We start from the raw sequence: 16,991 nt of genomic DNA on the forward strand, positions 1-16,991 counted from the left end.
AGGAAAACGAGGCAAGATCAGCCTGGCCCGGAGGTCCAGGTAAAGCCTCTGCCTCCCAGAGGAGCCAGCTGGAGGTGAGGATCTCCAGCCTGAACCTACAGCTATGGCTGCACATGGTTCATTTACCAATTCCACCTCAGGCACAGTTTTCAGGGGAACTCAGGGAAGGATTTGCTGCAGGAGGGCCTCTTCCTCCCATGAGCAGTCGAGGGCTGCTGGGATGTGACGCTGGCTCTGTCTCACTCTGTGACTGGCAAGGAATGCTTAGAGCCAGGCATTCTGCAGGCAGCCAGAATGAGAAAACTCCCCAAGTGCTTTAAAATAAAACAACAAACAAAAGAAATGCAGATGAATCCCACAGAGAGCAGGAAGCAGTGCAGTATCTTCTGATATCCCTTTGTTCTCTCTGGGATTTCACGTGCATTTCATCAGCTCTGCCCCAAACTGAGGGTGCAAATCAGAGGCAGGGGAAAATGTGCCATTTACAAAGCAACAAAAACAATCCTAAGAGTCAAAGGGATAATTATGGGTTAATTTCCCTTCAATATGCCAATTAATGCTCTGGCTAAAAGGCATAACCTTCACAAAGGAACAAAAGTAACAGGTTTCACACCATCTTTCTATATTGGTGGTACCAACCAGCTGCATCATTTCTTTAGAAACATTTTATCTGAACATATTTCCTCTTAATGAAATGCAGTTGCACTGTAAATTGCAGAGGAATCTACTCTGCTTTTCCTCCAGCCAAACTGCAGATTCCTGCACACCTGGCATTGCCAGCACTCACTGTGTGCCTTACCTGCCTCGGGGCCACCACGCACCCTGTTCTTCGTGGTGAAAAAGGGGATCCTCTTCGTTTTAAACCCCTCATCACTCCTGTGGGCCAAACAAAACAAGGACTCGTGGGGAAAAGATCTTGGAAAGGTGCTGAGCTACATGGGGAAGAGCCTGACCATGCTCACAGCTCTCACAGGATCCCACCTGCTCTGGAGAGATGGGATTGAAACCCGCTGTGCAATCAGACTCCACCAACATTTGTCCAGCACTGTGGTTTTCTCCTGGCAAATCAACAGAGCTCCTCAAGGCAGTGCTCCCAGCTCCCAGGGCAGGAGCACTTGACCCCTGGCTTTATGGGTGTCAGGGTTAAGTGGTTGTCAAACAGCAAATTGAAGGAGTTTCACCAGAAGCACTGGAGAACCAACCTGCTGCCACTGCCTGCCTTCCCCAGGGAGTCAAGGAGAAGATGACCCACCAGCATGACTCTGGAAATGCACTGGGACATTCAAAAAGTGGTAATTTGTCTTTTGCAACTGACACAGAAACTCCTAAGGACTCCAAAAACTGTGTTGGACAGGCACCCAAATGAGAAGATATCAGCATGACACAATTCAGTGCAATTCTGGACGTGATTAAGGACCTTTAACTCTCTATGTTAAACATCCCTATTGGAATCTCTAAACAAAAGAACATCACTCATTTATTGGACGATCTTATTAACATCAGTCTTAGAATCAGAGAATTCTTTAGGTTGGAAATCTTCTCTATGAACTTGCAGCTGGTTATACTTCCATTTAAAAAACAAAGACTTTTCATTTTTTCCATAACAATACTCCCACACTAACTAATAACTGCAGTCCAGCCAGATGGTTTATGGTTAAGATATGCTCCCCACAAACTTGTATTTGTAGTGATGAACCACACACTGGGCTGAAGAAATTCCTACATGCTCAGAAATTAAACTGCCATTATCAATAATCTATCCACTTAATAAATGATACAGTGTGTTAAATGCCCAAAGAATTCAGCAAAGGACAATTCATCACTGTCAAAGACACACAATATACTTGGGGACATGGTATGTGGGTATCAATGCCTTCTATGCAGGTGATTAATTCTCTCCTGACACCCTTTGTGTTACACGAGGGATTGGGTTTGCTATTATTTCTTCAGCTTTTGTTTTCTTAGCCAAAACTTGAAAGCAACACTTACTTCCCAAGCTGGTTTTTTGAAAGATCCAGCGACTTAAGCTGTTTGCAATTCCACTTATCCTGCGAAGGCAACGTAACTAACTGATTTCCCAGCAGCTTCAGGGACACCAAAGCCTAGGAGAGGAATAGCCTGGAGTTAGGGAGCACCAAACACACAGAAAGAGCTTTTTAAGCGTGGTTATTAAATAACAGAAACACGAAGAAAGTACATCTTATTCATCAGAACATCCTGTCCGTGCTGCCCAGCATGCAAACATTTCCTCCCTGTCCCCAGCAAGTTCTGCACGGAGCAGCACCACTCACTCCAGGGAGATTATTGCTCCACTTGCTGACAGATGCACTTGGAAACAGCCCATGCAGGAGGACATCTTACTTCTTAGTGAGGAAACCTTTCCAAGTGGAACAGAACAGTCTGATTTACCAACACAGGATGCCACGTATGGACTACAAATATATGTAATAAATGTGTGTGTCTGGACAGAGTGGGCTTACACCTGCGATACATGCACAAAATCAAGGTGCAGACCATGAACCACTTCACACACATGGCAAAGTTTTGATTGCTTTTTTATGACATCGCTATTAAAATGGACAGGATATGTATTCACTTTCTGAGATTTATACAAGTTACACGTCTCCCTTTTTTTTTCCCTCCCAGCAGAGACAAAAATTTTAAAAACAAGTGAAACTGATCGATACCATACAGTTAACACCACAGAGATAGGACTCAGCTGGAAATACCAAGTTAAACATAAGATCTCCTTTAAATTTAACTGAAATATAAAAGAAAATTGCAGTTCCCATTCAGCTTTGAAAAGTTTATGCTCTTCCATCTGCCCTTAATAATGTTGAGGCTCAAATGATCATTTTTGTTTGGCTGAAAATCCAATTTTCCACTGAAAAACAGTGTTGTCTGTAGAGTTTCCAACCAGGTTTATCCAGCAAGTCCCCCCACCATGAAAAACTGAGATAAAGCAGAATGTCAGCTGCATTATCTCCTGCCAGAAGTACAGCAATATTAATGAATTATACCCCATGGAAATCACGTTTTACCAGCAGAGACTTCAGCGTCAAGTGTGTTAAATGTTTTACGTGCTCCACGTTAATATAAAAGGTTTATGCCCCCTTTCATCGAGGAGGATTAACAGGGTCTCGAGAAGCAGTTTGTTGGCCTTCCTCCCCTGTTTTTAAGATTGGAAAAATATGAGGTGTCCATGTGACATAAGTGATGGACAACCAGCAGTGGCTGGAATGGGAATTACCGTGCAAAACGCTCCCTCTAGTGATGGAGAGGGGCAGAACTGGGCTTTGCAGGCATCTGGGGAAGGTGAAGGGAATACCAAGCTGCAGACAGAGTGAGCCCCCGAAGGAAAGGGAAAACTGAGAACTGAAAACTGACAGCCAATGCTTTTGCCATCATTCGTGTTCCCCTGGAAGGAGGGCCCAGGCTGCCCTTGGCTCCTGGTGTGGGGCTCTCTCCAAGTGTCAGCATGGGGCTGTCCCAGGACAATGCCACAGACTTCTCCCCAAAACACCCCTGGGCAGGGGGAGGGAGCAGAGGGAGGCTGCACATCCCAGAATTAGCACTAACTGTGCTCTGTGGGCTCTAACTGGGGTGTTTCTTTTTCAGTCACCGTGTCTGTGTGCCCCCAGACACTGACCAAGTCCACTCTCCAGGGAGAAGAGAGCCTGGACAGCTTCTCTCCAGTGGTTCTGTGCATGGGGGGAGAATTAGTGACTGTCAGCTGGCTGTGGTTCTTCATGACTGAAACTCTAGAGATCTCTAATCCTTTTAAATTGCCTCTTCTCTCTAATTTCTCCATTTTTACTGCCTTTCAGTGTGAGAACGGGGGCCTCCAGAAGGGACACGAGAGCAGTAGCAGACAAGCTTCCTTCAAAGCTGCTGCCACAGTATGCAAAAGGTGTGAGATGACACCTGAGTGAAGGGACTGCAGCATCCAGATTAAGGTGCCTCAGTCAGGTCATGGTGTGGAAAAGCTGACCAGAGTCCTATCTGAGTAACTCCACCAAGAGGGGGTCAGGTGTCTTCAGGAGAAGCAAAGTAGGAAGAAGCAAACTAGTCTAGAGAACTAAGACATGGCTTGGTGGGCTCCTTTAGAAGGCAACAGCCAGGACAGCTGAGAAGGCTTCTGTTTCTCTCAACACCACATTTCTGGAGTACATATGGTATTAAGGACTGAGCTGGTCTTGAAGTTCCTCTGCAAACCATGCAAAGGCCAGTGCTTTCAAGTCACAGGCCTCCTCTGCTGTCTGCTTTTCCCAGTTCACTGCTGTTCCTACATAAAAATAACACATTATCTGTAGGAATACTTCACTTCCCATTTCTCCCCCTTCCCACATCTGCTTCTGGAGAGGGCTGGAGCATGAGCACAGCCCTGTTCACCTACACCAACTCTACAATCAAGGAGTAGCCCAAGCCAGGGTTCCTCCAGGCATGGGATTTCACCCTCTATTGCTCACCACACTCTGGCCCTCAAGGCACTGAAAATACTTGGTATTTATTTCTTTTATGAATAAAATGCTGAAGAGATACAGGTAAGAACTGACACTATTTAGGGCAGCCAAGGCTCACTTAACTTTGAGAACATCAGCAAAGATTGAGCTAAGGTCTCTCCCTTTGCTACTCTCTGAGCAGCAGCACCCAAGAACTGTGCCCGGGAAGCACCATCTAGTGATTAATATCTGCCACGGCGGCTCCCGCCCCCTGGGATGGCTCTCAATGCATTCAGAAAAACCAAGTTTTGGAGACAATAGTCCATAGGATTCGTTCTGTTTCAGGAGAAATGCCAATTGGAAATAAACGGCCACCAGAGAGCAAAACCAAATGTGCAGAGATCACTGGAGAGAACTGAGGGAACTCAACCCTCTTGTTCCAGCAGGAGTAAAAGGCACCTTTGCAGCAGATCCCGAGATAGGATTGGACATGGATATGAACCATCACTTCTGCATCCTTCCTCCAGAGGCCAGTAGGGAAAAGGCTGGAACTTCTTCACAGATTTACCTCTGTTTCTCTCTCCACAACCCCGAGTTTCACAATCTTGCAGGGAAGCTTGGAGGAAACCCCAAGTTCTGCTTAGTTTCACTATGTGAAGGCAGAAATTCTGAAGAATTTTGACAGAAACCCACGGATCTGTGTTGTCCACAGGGAAGAATTATTTAATCTACAGCCTTTGAGATTACAGAGGTCCCAGGCAGCACTGTTTAGGCCATTCAAACATCTCTTTTCAGCACAGAAAGACTAACTCCTAATTACACAACACTTTTTTCCGAGAAAATGCACAAATATTTTTGAGTGCATTTGAGTACATCAATATTTCAATGGCTGGAGCTTGGAGCTACAATGCAGGGTTTGTCTTCCAAACTGCACTCCCAAATTCTGCAAACCACAGACATCCAGAGAGTTCTCAGAAGACCTGTGTCAGAAACTAGATATATCTCACTGGATGAGGGCCTGAATGTGGTGATTCAGGGGGTGACAGCTAGTTCAAACCAGCACGTGGGCTCCTACCTTACCCAGGCAGCCAGTTTCAGGCCTGAGTCAGTATTAGGAAAAATAATGTGAGAACTATGAAGAAATGAAACTCACTTCAAGCTGGAAGAGTCCTGCTGGAACTTCTTTCAGTGAATTCTCAGAAAAATCCACTTCTCTCAGGTGATTTTTCCAGAACACAGTCAATGCATCAGGTAGGAATTCCAGTGCGTTTCTAGATGCTTTACAACATTTCTGGAAAACATAAAAAGCCTCAGACTTACAGAGCAGTAATTATCTCTTTAAATAATGTGTTAGATCAGCTGTCACATGTCAAAAGCTTAAATATATTAATTTTAGGTGGTTTCTTTAGATACCTTGATCTAGATAAATTATTTGGCATGCAGCCACACAGGTTTGCTAAGGAGATTCACTCAACTCCTGATCAAATTTCTTGGTGGGCAAAAATATTCCAAAAACGATTTTGAAAATCACCCACTCCCATTTGCTTTTCAACCACAAACAAACACTTCCCCAAAGGATATTGTTCCCCTGCTGTCCCTGCAAAAATGAGGAATAAAGTCACAGTGATAGTTGGGGATACAGATGTCCTAGTTTGCCATGGGTTTGGGCAAAGTTACCTCTGGTGAAAGTTGGGTGTTTTGTAAAATGATCCTAACAATACTTCTGCTCAGTGGAACTACAGAGAAAATTAATATATCCATGTAAGACACATTTCTAAAACCTCTCCACCAATGCCATCAACATGGTGAGAACTGGGTGGAACGTCAGAAAGATTGGATATGAAACCCATAAACCAAATTTGGTTTATGGGGCAGGGGCACTCCTACAGAACAGCCTTTTAAGCATCTGACAGCTTTTTAAGCATCACAGTCAATTATTTTGCATTGTTTCAACAGTTTTTTTCAGCCTCTGACTTTGTCAGAGCAGTTCAACTTACCAGGGGGCAGGCCCAGGGATCTGGAAACACTTTCAGCTGATTTCTGGAAACATTCAGTATGTTTAGGGACTTGAAGCAGTATAGAAAAACCGTTGGAAGTTCCACCAACCTGTTGTCAGAGACGTCAAACTCCTGCAGCTTCCTTAAACCAATCCAATTAGTTGCTGGAAAACATGAAACATTGTGGCCTTGGTATAAGCATGAGAGCTTTTAAACCATATAAGCCATTATTTTAACATTTTGGGGTTCTTCCCTACAGCCCAGCCTTGAAATGCAAGCCAAACACTGGACTGTACGTACTGTTTTCCTCGTCAAATAACTTCTCCATATAGTTTTTGGAAGCGATGAGTTTTTTAAGGTTTTTAAGATGTAGGAATCCAGTAGGGAGAGTGGACAGCCTGTTGCTGGATACATCGACCTCAAGTAACCTGTGAGTACAGAACAATCTCAGTCAGGCATCAGCAAAACACTAGCAAAGCCTCCTGTTGCCACAGACATCTGTTTTACCAGGACAGCTTCAGTTCTGAATGAAAGCAGCTGAAGTGTGCCTCACAAGGCAAAGCATAAAACCCTGATTAGAAAATGAACCCTCCCAGGGAGCAGGGAGAGGTGCTCTGGATAGACAGCAGATCAAATCATTGGTATCAGCCAGCAAATGTCACTCTGAGCCAGCTTAGAGGAATGGGGCTCACCAGATCTGGAGAAAAGCAGAGGCAACAATGAGACAACACAGGAATAAAAGTCCTCATAAACGCCCTGACAACAAACTTGGAAACCCTGAGAATGCAGAGGGGCAAATCCAAAGCTAAACCTTGCAGACCAAGAGGCTCCTGCAATGTGCTCTCCCCTTACAGAGTCTCCCCCAAGCCCAGTTTGAGCCTGCTCTCCCTGCAGGCTCAGCTTTGTGTGGAGCACGCACCTTGTACAAATGATCTCATCAGAGGACTGCACACTGGGTAGCTCTGTCAGCTGGTTGTCAGCCAGGCTCAGCTTCCTCAGGTTTATCAGCCCCCATGGGATCACGGAGGGGAGGGACACCAGGCAGTTGGCAGAGAGATCAAGCTCAGTTATCTGACAGGAGATATCGATCAGCCAGTCTAGATCCACCCAGGGCAGTTTGAGGTTTGACCAGTTCACACACAAAGCCTGCATGTGTCAGAGAGAGAAGAGAAAACCACATTAGTGAAATCCCAGTTGGTCTCAGCCTGTGCTACACCACTGGGAATCTGGCAGAGCAGAGCACAGGCCATAAACATTTTGCTCACTTTCCAATCTGCTTCTAGGAATTAAACTGACTCAGAGATGAAATCATGCCTGGATATCAGCAGCCCCTGCTGTATCTGCTCCATGATTTCACTCCAAAGACCATGATCAAGCTCAAGCAGGGGACCTGGACCTCTTCACCAGTCCCTATTATTCAGGGTCCAGCTTGGCCAGAAGAAAGTGTGAACACATAGTGGTCATCAATGCAAGGAAACAACCCAAGGCTTCATTTTCAAGATCATCTCATTGCATTCCAATCCTTGTCCTGAAATGGACATTTAAAAAATTTTATTTCCAAAATGTTTTCATAAACTTGTTGGTTTTGAAATTACTCATCCCAAAACCAGACTCAGTTGAGTAATTGTTAATTCTCCACCAGGAGGCAGCAAGAACCCGACAGCAAATTTAATTTGCTTTATTTTCCAATGCCCAGTATTTAGCTCTTTGAACTTTTAACCCAAAATTTAGAATTCAAAGGAATGTATTTGAGGAAGGGAGAAAAAGAAAAAGGAAACAAAGGCCTATCTCAAATGCTTATTTGAGACTCAGGACTGGTCATGTAGATCAGACAGTTCAAATTTTTTTGGAGAATGGAACAAAGTATAAGTACAAACAGATGCACTTTTTAGATATTGACAGTAGTTGTACTTAGTGTAGACACTGTACTTTTCAAACCTTCACTCGTGATGCCTCAGGACAGCCCTGCAAATATGAATGGAAATATTATGCCCATTGTGCCACTGGGGAAACCAAGGCAGGCAGCTCCAGCTGTTAGTTCAAAGCTACATCCACTGCCATGCCACAAGGCACCCCCGTAAAACACAGCAAGCCAGCAGCAACAAGAAATCAAATTAAGCAGAGTCTCCACTGCCACTGCAAAGTGCACAGCACCCAAAGGGAGCTGCACTGCAAAGCTTTCACTCTCACACCAAACATATCCTGCTTTACTGCTAGATTTCCCATTCTGCATATTTAACAGCTTCCTGCTTAGAAACTCTTAGTTTAAATTCAGTATGCAGTTTTCTGAACTTTTCTCTCACCTGTAACACGTACCACAAATCCCTTGGCTTAGGAAAAAAGTACCTGTCCTTGAGTACACAAACAGTGCAGTAATAATACAACCTTACAGCCTTCTTTTAGGGGCTGCAAGCAGGACCTTGTGTCTGTGCTGCTCCTCTTTGCAGGCTGATAAACCATCTCAATTTTGCATTTAGATTGCTGTGTATCATTTCCCTCAAAAATGCAGAGGCATGGCCTCGGGGTATTTAATGTGGTAAGGAGATACCTGTAGAATGCAGATAATGACTTCTCAAACCACAGACAAGATTGTGCAATCCAGCACCTGCTATCAGTACTGTGGGTTGGTGTCCTGTATCCAAGGCAGCTTTTTGAATCCCAGCAATCAGTGTCCTCCTTCCCATCCAGAGACAAGGACTGACAGTGTCTCTGCAAACTGGGGGACCAGCCAAACCTGACTATCTGACTTAGGCAGTGAACCAAATTCAGCTGGTACCACTAACCTGGTAGCAGTGGAGTTACCTTAGGGGCTTGGTTGGCTCAGGACTCTGCAGTGAAAATGTTAACTAAGTGAAAGAAATCCCGACAGCAGTGCCACGAAGAGAGGGGATTTACTCCCCAACTCATACTTCATCATCTGCACTGCTTTCCCAGAAAAGCTCTTTCTCTGATGCCAAAGGTCTGTGATGCCAAACTCGCAGAGCTCAGGGCTCAGCCCAACCCTTCTCAGTTTGGGGCTGGTGGTGAACTCTGTGCTAAACCAGGGACAGAATTCAGAGGATGTTAGCTCAGGGCCGACTGCAGGCAGCTCACTTCTCTACAGAAGGCCAAGGAAAACCTCTGCAGACTCCCCTCTCCTGCCAAAGGAAGAATTTCTCAATACAAGCCCTGAAGACTAAATTGAAATCTACTGCAGCAATGCCAGGGGATGCACTGAGGCAAAGGATTGGAAATTGCGCAGGAGCAAGAAACCCCGCTGCTCTTTGGCAAAGGATCAACTATAAATATGAAAAATATTTACTTAAATCTGAGGCTGTCTGGTAAGGTGATTAAGAAAGGCTGTTGTGCATTTCTCCTAAATGACGTGACGTGCTCCAGAACCTCACTCCTGCTGTAGATGGGATAATCTGAGGACAGGGATCTGCTCCCTCCATCAACAACCCTACTCTGAATCTTGTGTGGGACTGCTGCAGGGCTCTGTGCTGCTGCTGATGTAAGTGAGATTTACCAGGATAAAGAAATGAGAGGAGGATCCCACACACACATACATTAGTATGCTTGAATATAAAATTATTGGTGAAATGTCTCCTAGGGAAAATACAGCAGACAAAGCTCTTCTCTGGCCTGTAATGGAAAAATTAAATATATCTCACACTGCACACACTGGAAAGTTAGATTTATCTCCCTGCTGACTACATCTATTGAAGTTTGGAATCTGTGCCTGGCCACTTCATTGCAAAAGCTCTCTTTGGCATTTGTTACCTGTTCCTGTAAAAATGGACCACTTCCTCTCTTTAGCAAAACTGTGGTTTGCTGTGGGTATAAATTTATGCCAGGAAAGAACACAAAAAGGAGAAACAGATATTAGAAAAATGAGATGTAACTCCTCTTGCCTGAGAAAGGGCAGCTGTGCTGGGTGCAAGGGCTGTCTGGAAGGTGTGGCAGCCAAACCAGCTCTCAGGCACATTTTATGCATAACTCTGCATTCACTGCTGTGAAATCGATTGGAGCTCAGCTGGGCTCAAGTGTTTCCACTCATCGATAGCACAGAAAGGACAAACCCTTCTGAAGTTCTGGGCTCACTCTGAAATGATCAGTGCTTGGTTTGCCCTCCCTGTCCAAGGGGAGAACTTTGTGACATCCAGCTGGCTGCCCCACACGTTCCAGTCTCCACACAGCCCGGTTTTGCTTCCTCCCAGTGCAAAATCCATCTCAGGATGAACCCTCTGAGACGAGGAGAAAGCACCTAGGCAGTTTGTCTGCAGCTGCCACAAAATTGTGTTTTAAGAAGTTATCAGGGTGTGTGAGTGTCACTTCCCAAAGATCTGAGCTCTGCAGACAAACTAGGACAGATCCTCCCAAATCTGTCCCAGTCTGCCAAAATGAATTCAAAGAGCATTAAATAAGCAAACATATTAAAAATAAACAGCTACTAGGAGAATCAAGGTCAAGATTCTGTGTTTTTTTCTCTATTTTTTTTTCTTTTTCTTTCTTTTTAAACCAGGCCTTTCTGGCAATTAGCTGATGTCTGAAGACTGCTCTCTTCTTTGCTCAGGGTGTGACAACAGCAAAGCTGAGTCATTTTTTACAGCAGCTAAGTTAAATATTGCCAGCAAATTCACATGGAAAACAGACCTCTTCCCTGTGATTCAAACATTTATTCCAAGCTTATTCAAGCTGAATTATCCAGTTGGATTTCTTGTTTTCTTCTTAAAGACATTTTATCAACTCTTATCCACATCTAGAATTCAGATTCCTTTTGTTTATCTGTCAACAAAATTAAGAGTAGCACAAGGAGTGCTCTAAATCTACTCATTGAACCTAAAGAAGTCAAGCTCACTTATGTGGTCTAACACTCAGGCTATCAACAGGAACCCAGTGAGAGGATTCTGGCAGAAAAACAGAGAATGGAGAAGCTTGTAAAGCTACTAAAACCTCTCTCCTTTTTTTTTTACTTAACACCAAAGCAGAACCAACAGCCTGCAATGCTACAAGCTGAGCAGACACATACTCAACTGGATGGATGAGGGACATCTTTTCACTGCAAAAGTTCTGTGACCTGATGAAAACTGTAAGCATTGAAAGCTCAGGGATCGGATGCTCCTATTCAGTGTGGGTTAAGCTACATGTTGAGGGGAAAAAAATCAAAATGCCTGGTAATAAATTGCTGGTGGATAGTATAAATAATACAAAATACTGTGTGCTCCCCTTTAAAGTAGTAACAATACCAGTGTGAGACACTTTTTTACTGCTGAGGATCTGAAGTAGGGAAGATACTCAGTAGATCATTGCTTTGCTGATGCTCTTTGTTAACAAAAAAGCCACCCAAGCCCATTTTCATCTTTGACACAGAAGGGTTCCCATGCTCTGCTCTGTGCCATGCCAGCACCTGGGGACACCACAGAGCTTGTGGCATCACCCTGTAACCAGGGGGCACAACAGAAACCTAAAGGGAGTGATGACCCTGGGGGCACAGAGGGGATCTGTGCTAGAAGCAGCTCAGCTTCTTCTCTGGAAGGCTTTGAGCCCAAAATTGGTGTTTCCTCTCCCCAGCACACCCTGGCTCACACGATGGTGTTTAAATTGCCCCACAGAAGCTGTTGCTGTGTCTTGCACAGCGATGCCACTCAAAGCCTTGATGTTTCACACCCTGTAATTCAGCACCAAAGCCACTTGCAGGGCTTTCTAAAAGGGCAGCAAACCACAAGGGTCTTAGTTGAAGAGAAGAATCAGCAGCCACATGGCATGCAAGGACAATTATCAATTATTAACATGATGCCCCTTCAAAACGACATCTCCTCAGGCAGATAAATGGTTACTTACTGTTTTTGCTGGAGCACTACCTGGTAGTGGGGTTGTCTCAATGAAATACTTCCTCAGAAGGTGTTTGCTGGATTCAGGGCTGTCCATCAGGATGTAGGAACAAAAGAAAGCTCCATTCCGCAACAAAAACACGGCTACGTCTTCATTCCCTTGGGAGAAGAGCAGACTGTTTGCTCCCTTCACATCAGGTAAATGAACCAGCAAGGAGCTGAACAGAAATCCTGGGAAATAACCACTTCTGAAAAAAAACTGTGGGGGTGTGCAAAAAGGAAACTGAACTGTGTAAAGGCTGTTTCCTCCAGTGGAAGGACTCAGTTTGGCCAAACTGAGACAGCAAAGACACTGTGTAAAAGTGCTGGCCCAGGCTCTTTCTTTTTTCTCTTTTTTCCCATCTTATTAAACTATGCACACAGCTGTGCTTTGAAGTGCAAATTATTCAGCCTAAATCAAGCATGTGTGCCAGAGTGTCCATAACAATAATGCTTTTACTTGCAAGGATTCTGGTTTTGAAGGGTCTTTTCCCTAGGAGTTTCTAGAGGAAAGTTCAGCCTCTCAGTATTTAGAGCAATATAACTTCCCAAGGCCCTGACTCCAATTTGGTTGAGTCAACAGACTCAGAGCCAACTTTACTTTAATTCATCCTGCTGGAAATCCAACTCCAGACAAGCTGTGGATACCATCCTGTGTGTGAACAGCTCAGCCCATTCTTTGAAGACCTGGCAGAAAAGGGGCAGAATGTGGAAGCATGCAAATACAGACCTGCCTTTATAGCAGCGTAGAGGGGCAGGCGGATGAGGACGGGGAATTCGTTCCTCCTGACTGCACAGCTCTCTGGGTCAGCACTGTAGGCACGGATCAGGAGCTTGACAATGTCCAAATGGCCCTGCTGGCAGGCTATGGCCAGCATCCAGTTCAGGAGCTGCTGGCAAGTATTAGGACCTACCAAAAACATACAAAATGTGACTTAGTTGGTGCCACTGGGCTGTGATGTGTGAGGAATGCCCACAGATAATGGCTGTGCAAAGGGGTTTGGGACAGGGTGAAGCTCCTGAGGACAAAAGGAAAAGATTACACTGCAGAAGTGTGTCAGAGAAAGGTCCCATGATGGTCAGGCACAAAGTTTTCAGCTTTGTTTAACTGTTGTTCTTTACCCACCAAGCCAACGGGTGAAATTTTTTGTCTGTCCCTGACCTAAGCATTCATAAGGCAGCAACATTCTGATGAAACACCAGCAGATAAATAAACATCTGAACCCAAACAGGAATGATCAGGACTGTCTTTGCATCCAGATCCAAACAGACATTAGATCCAATCACTTGAGACTGGCCACTCCTTCCAAGTTCATGAGAGGGGATACAAAGAATGGGGAAAACCAGGTAAGCTTTCATGTTATTGGATAAATTAAAAAAAAAAAAAAAAAAGCTTCAGTCAACAAAAAAGGCATTGTTTTAGCTTGTTTTTGCTGCAATCTGAAGTTTCCCACAAAAACTTTCATTTCCCCTTCAAATATTTCATTTCAGGTCAATTCTCTGCTATTAATTCAGAGTAAAGTCAGACAAATGTCATTTAAGGCTTAAAAACTAAAACACCATGTTCTGATTTTTGCATGAACTTGCTGATGTTTTAGTCATTCTCAAACTGCTTTTTTTCAGAAATAACGTTTTCCTGTAGAACACCACTTTCCTCTAGGTGTGCCTAATTCCGGACATGTAACTAAATGCCCAGGACAGAATTATTTCTGCTAACAATAAGCAGTCCCTAAATCTCCCTTGATTCCCTGTAATACCTCCATATACTTTACAAATTCACATCCTGTCTGAAACACTTACAGGAACATCCAAGTCTTACATGTCAAGGCTTTTTTGCAGCTTATCCATGTGGAAATTACATCTCTCTTTGCATTCTTAACAACTCCACTAAATCCCTCACCCTCCTGCTACAAAAAATGGGCTCCACTTAGGCTGTAAGCCACAAGTAGTTCTCACTGTTCCAGGGAGAATCACTGCAGTGCAAAAGCCAATTTGCAAATTTAGGCAATTTATACCTAAGCCCCGTGATTGGTTTCTCTGTAACTTCCCAAGAAAACAGCCGGAAGGTCCTGCATTAAAATTTCTGAAAGCTGCTGCTTGTACAGAGCTCCTCCCATGACCCCCCTAAAGCAAGAGTTGGAGGGAATTTGGTCTCTTCTAAACTGAGCTAAGTTTCCAGAAACTACTTAAGTCACTTTTCATTACTCAGTGTATTATATTAATATAATTTAATTTTTGCTACTAGGTTACTCAGCTTCCTTTCTGGCTGAAGGTAATATTGCATTTAATTGCATCCCCCAAACTGGAACATTTATTTTACTTACCAGTGCTCCAAGAGGACACCAAATAAGCAGGTTTCCCAACAGGTTATTCCTGTTCTCAGTGAGGCCACTGGCAACTATTTAGTCCCAGCGAGGAGCTAGAGCTATATTCAGGTTAAATATTCCAGAAGCCAGCTTAGCTCTTGTGTTACTGCAGTGTTTGAGGTCAAGGATTTACCGCAGATGTTCTGCAGGACCTCTGGACCCCAAGTGCATGGAAGGTCCCAGGGAGAAGCAGCTGCCAAGTTCACAGAACACTGAGAGAGCAACAGGGACCCAAACACAGCTCCTGGCCCTGAATCAGAGTTGTGCTCTGCCCCACACCCTCACTGCTGTCTTAGGAATCATGTCTGAGTCAAAAAACTGTCTCTGCTCCAAAATAATTGCTGTAATAAAACTTAAGTAAAATATAATTATTATTCTAAAGAAGGAATTCCCCTGAAAGTCAAAACAAAATGTCAAGCAGAGAACAAAGTAGGTGTCAGCTGTGCACCCAAAGTGTCCTTGACAAGTCAGGCCACTCTCTGCCAGCACCACTGAGACTGTTGGATCAGCGGTGGGATGATGCTGCATCCTGGAAATCCCCTAATCTCACTGTAGGGTCTGGGATGTTACCCAGCTGTGAGGCCTGACAGGAATGAACTGTCTCAATGGCATCTTCCTCCACTTCCAGTCTGCAAACATGGAATATTTTTATGTATGTGTTTCTCTTCCCCAGGGGGGAAGTTTCCTTCAAGCACAGCAGAGATCTGATCCCTCCACACACTTTCCCATGACTAAACCCCTCCCTTTCCAAGGAATGCCAAAAAACCCAAATGCCTGCTTGGAGCTGTAGCACACAGTTCCTGAAAAACCCGAGGAGAGGCAGGGTCAGCCCAGGGCTTACCACGCAGGGAATCCAGCAGCTCTTTCACGATGTCCTTGTGCCCAAAATACGCAGCCACCACCGCTGCATTGTCATCGTTGGGCTCTGTTGGTAACACCACCAACGCCTCCTTCAGCAGGTACCTCACTGCCTGCAGATCCCCATATGCTGCTGCAATGCCTAAAAGCTGACACTGGTGAAGGAAGCACAGCAGAAGAAACTCTCTGTCAAAGTCAGCAGGCAGAGAAAGAGCATTTCTAGAGCTGTATGGGTTTATTTGTGCCCACGCCAAAGCATGTCCACTGTCGCCGTGGTTAATTGGGAATGTCATAAACACTAGTGGCCATTGTAATCACTGTTGATAAATTTATAATGTTAATTTGTTGGGGTTTGTATATTAGTTTTTTGTATGGTTTTTCACATGACTTGTTGGGGTTTGTATTTTAGTTTTTTGCATTGCTTTTGTATGGTTTTTCACATAAGTGCCTGAGGCACAGAACAGTGAGTATAAACCCATTTTTCATGGACCAACAGAAAAAGCATTTGCACAGCTCAGCTGCAAAATGCAGTATTACCTGTTTTGGAGATGGCCACTATGGCTGGACTTGACACTCCCAAAACACTCATGTCAGCTCTCTGCAAAGAGCAGGCTCAAAAGGAGGGCTCTGAAGGCAGAGCAGTGCAGAAGCTGGCACAGAGTTTGTGACAAAATTCCACACACAGGCAGGAAAATCTTTCCAGGGGGCCATTAACCATCTTTGCACTCATGAGGGAAAACATTTTTTTGCTAAGTCTATAAACTGCTTCCTTTTTACGGGGAAAAATGCATTTCCCTGTTTTGGTGACCACAGCAGCAGCACCCCTCCTCACACAGTCTGTGCTCCTACAGACACTGCTCCCTGTGGTCTGTCTCATCTTCCTGATCTGTGTTTTCAAGGGAAAACAGTGTCCCTGAGCATGTTTCTGCAGAGCCCCACACAGCCAAATGGATTTTCTCCATGAAAAAATGACAGAAAGCAGCAGCATCTTGAAATTTTTGGCATCTTTGCCAATAAAATCTGAGAGAGAGCAATAACCCAACCCAACCTTTTCCACTTGCAGTGCAGTCTCCTCACAGGACAACCTAATTAACTCTTGGGCCTTGCTGGTGTCCCCAGCTTTGTAGGCATCCTGGATGCTTTCTGTCACAGGTGTCTGGGTGACAGAGACGTCGCCACTTGTGGACTGTTTGCCACCCATGTCCACAGTTCCTGCAGGAAAAACAGCAAAGAGAAGTCAGGGAGAAGCACCTGCTTGTCACCTATGCACAGCTGCAAGGTCAGTGAATCCTGGGAATAAAAGAAGTTGGTGATTTTCAGTGGAATTATTTACTGCACGCAATTAAAAAAAAAAGAGCCTGATAAAGGAAAGTGATAAAATGTTAAAGTACTTCCCAACAGGGACATGAAACCGACAGGGACAGAGTTCCCCAATGGCTCCCAGAGGTGGTTCCCAAAGGAAGCTGTGGAAGCTCA

General features: G+C 44.6%; 1 protein-coding gene across 2 annotated transcripts in view; it reads right to left on the reverse strand.

The window, feature by feature from the left end:
* LRRK1 (leucine rich repeat kinase 1) overlaps positions 1–16,991 on the reverse strand; it is a 73,698-nt gene that overhangs the window by 37,574 nt on the left and 19,133 nt on the right. For both annotated transcript variants that reach the window (XM_068203608.1, XM_068203609.1), the window contains exons 3-12: positions 16,564–16,727; positions 15,499–15,670; positions 13,022–13,201; positions 12,263–12,411; positions 7,359–7,585; positions 6,740–6,867; positions 6,440–6,603; positions 5,596–5,733; positions 1,990–2,102; positions 800–876 (exon numbers count right to left, since the gene is read on the reverse strand). In XM_068203608.1, coding sequence (XP_068059709.1) covers positions 800–876; positions 1,990–2,102; positions 5,596–5,733; positions 6,440–6,603; positions 6,740–6,867; positions 7,359–7,585; positions 12,263–12,411; positions 13,022–13,201; positions 15,499–15,670; positions 16,564–16,727 — 1,512 coding nt within the window. The remainder of the gene's footprint in view (positions 1–799; positions 877–1,989; positions 2,103–5,595; positions 5,734–6,439; positions 6,604–6,739; positions 6,868–7,358; positions 7,586–12,262; positions 12,412–13,021; positions 13,202–15,498; positions 15,671–16,563; positions 16,728–16,991) is intronic.

Source organism: Anomalospiza imberbis, chromosome 13 (assembly GCF_031753505.1).
Source record: "Anomalospiza imberbis isolate Cuckoo-Finch-1a 21T00152 chromosome 13, ASM3175350v1, whole genome shotgun sequence".
Taxonomy (NCBI): domain Eukaryota; kingdom Metazoa; phylum Chordata; class Aves; order Passeriformes; family Viduidae; genus Anomalospiza; species Anomalospiza imberbis.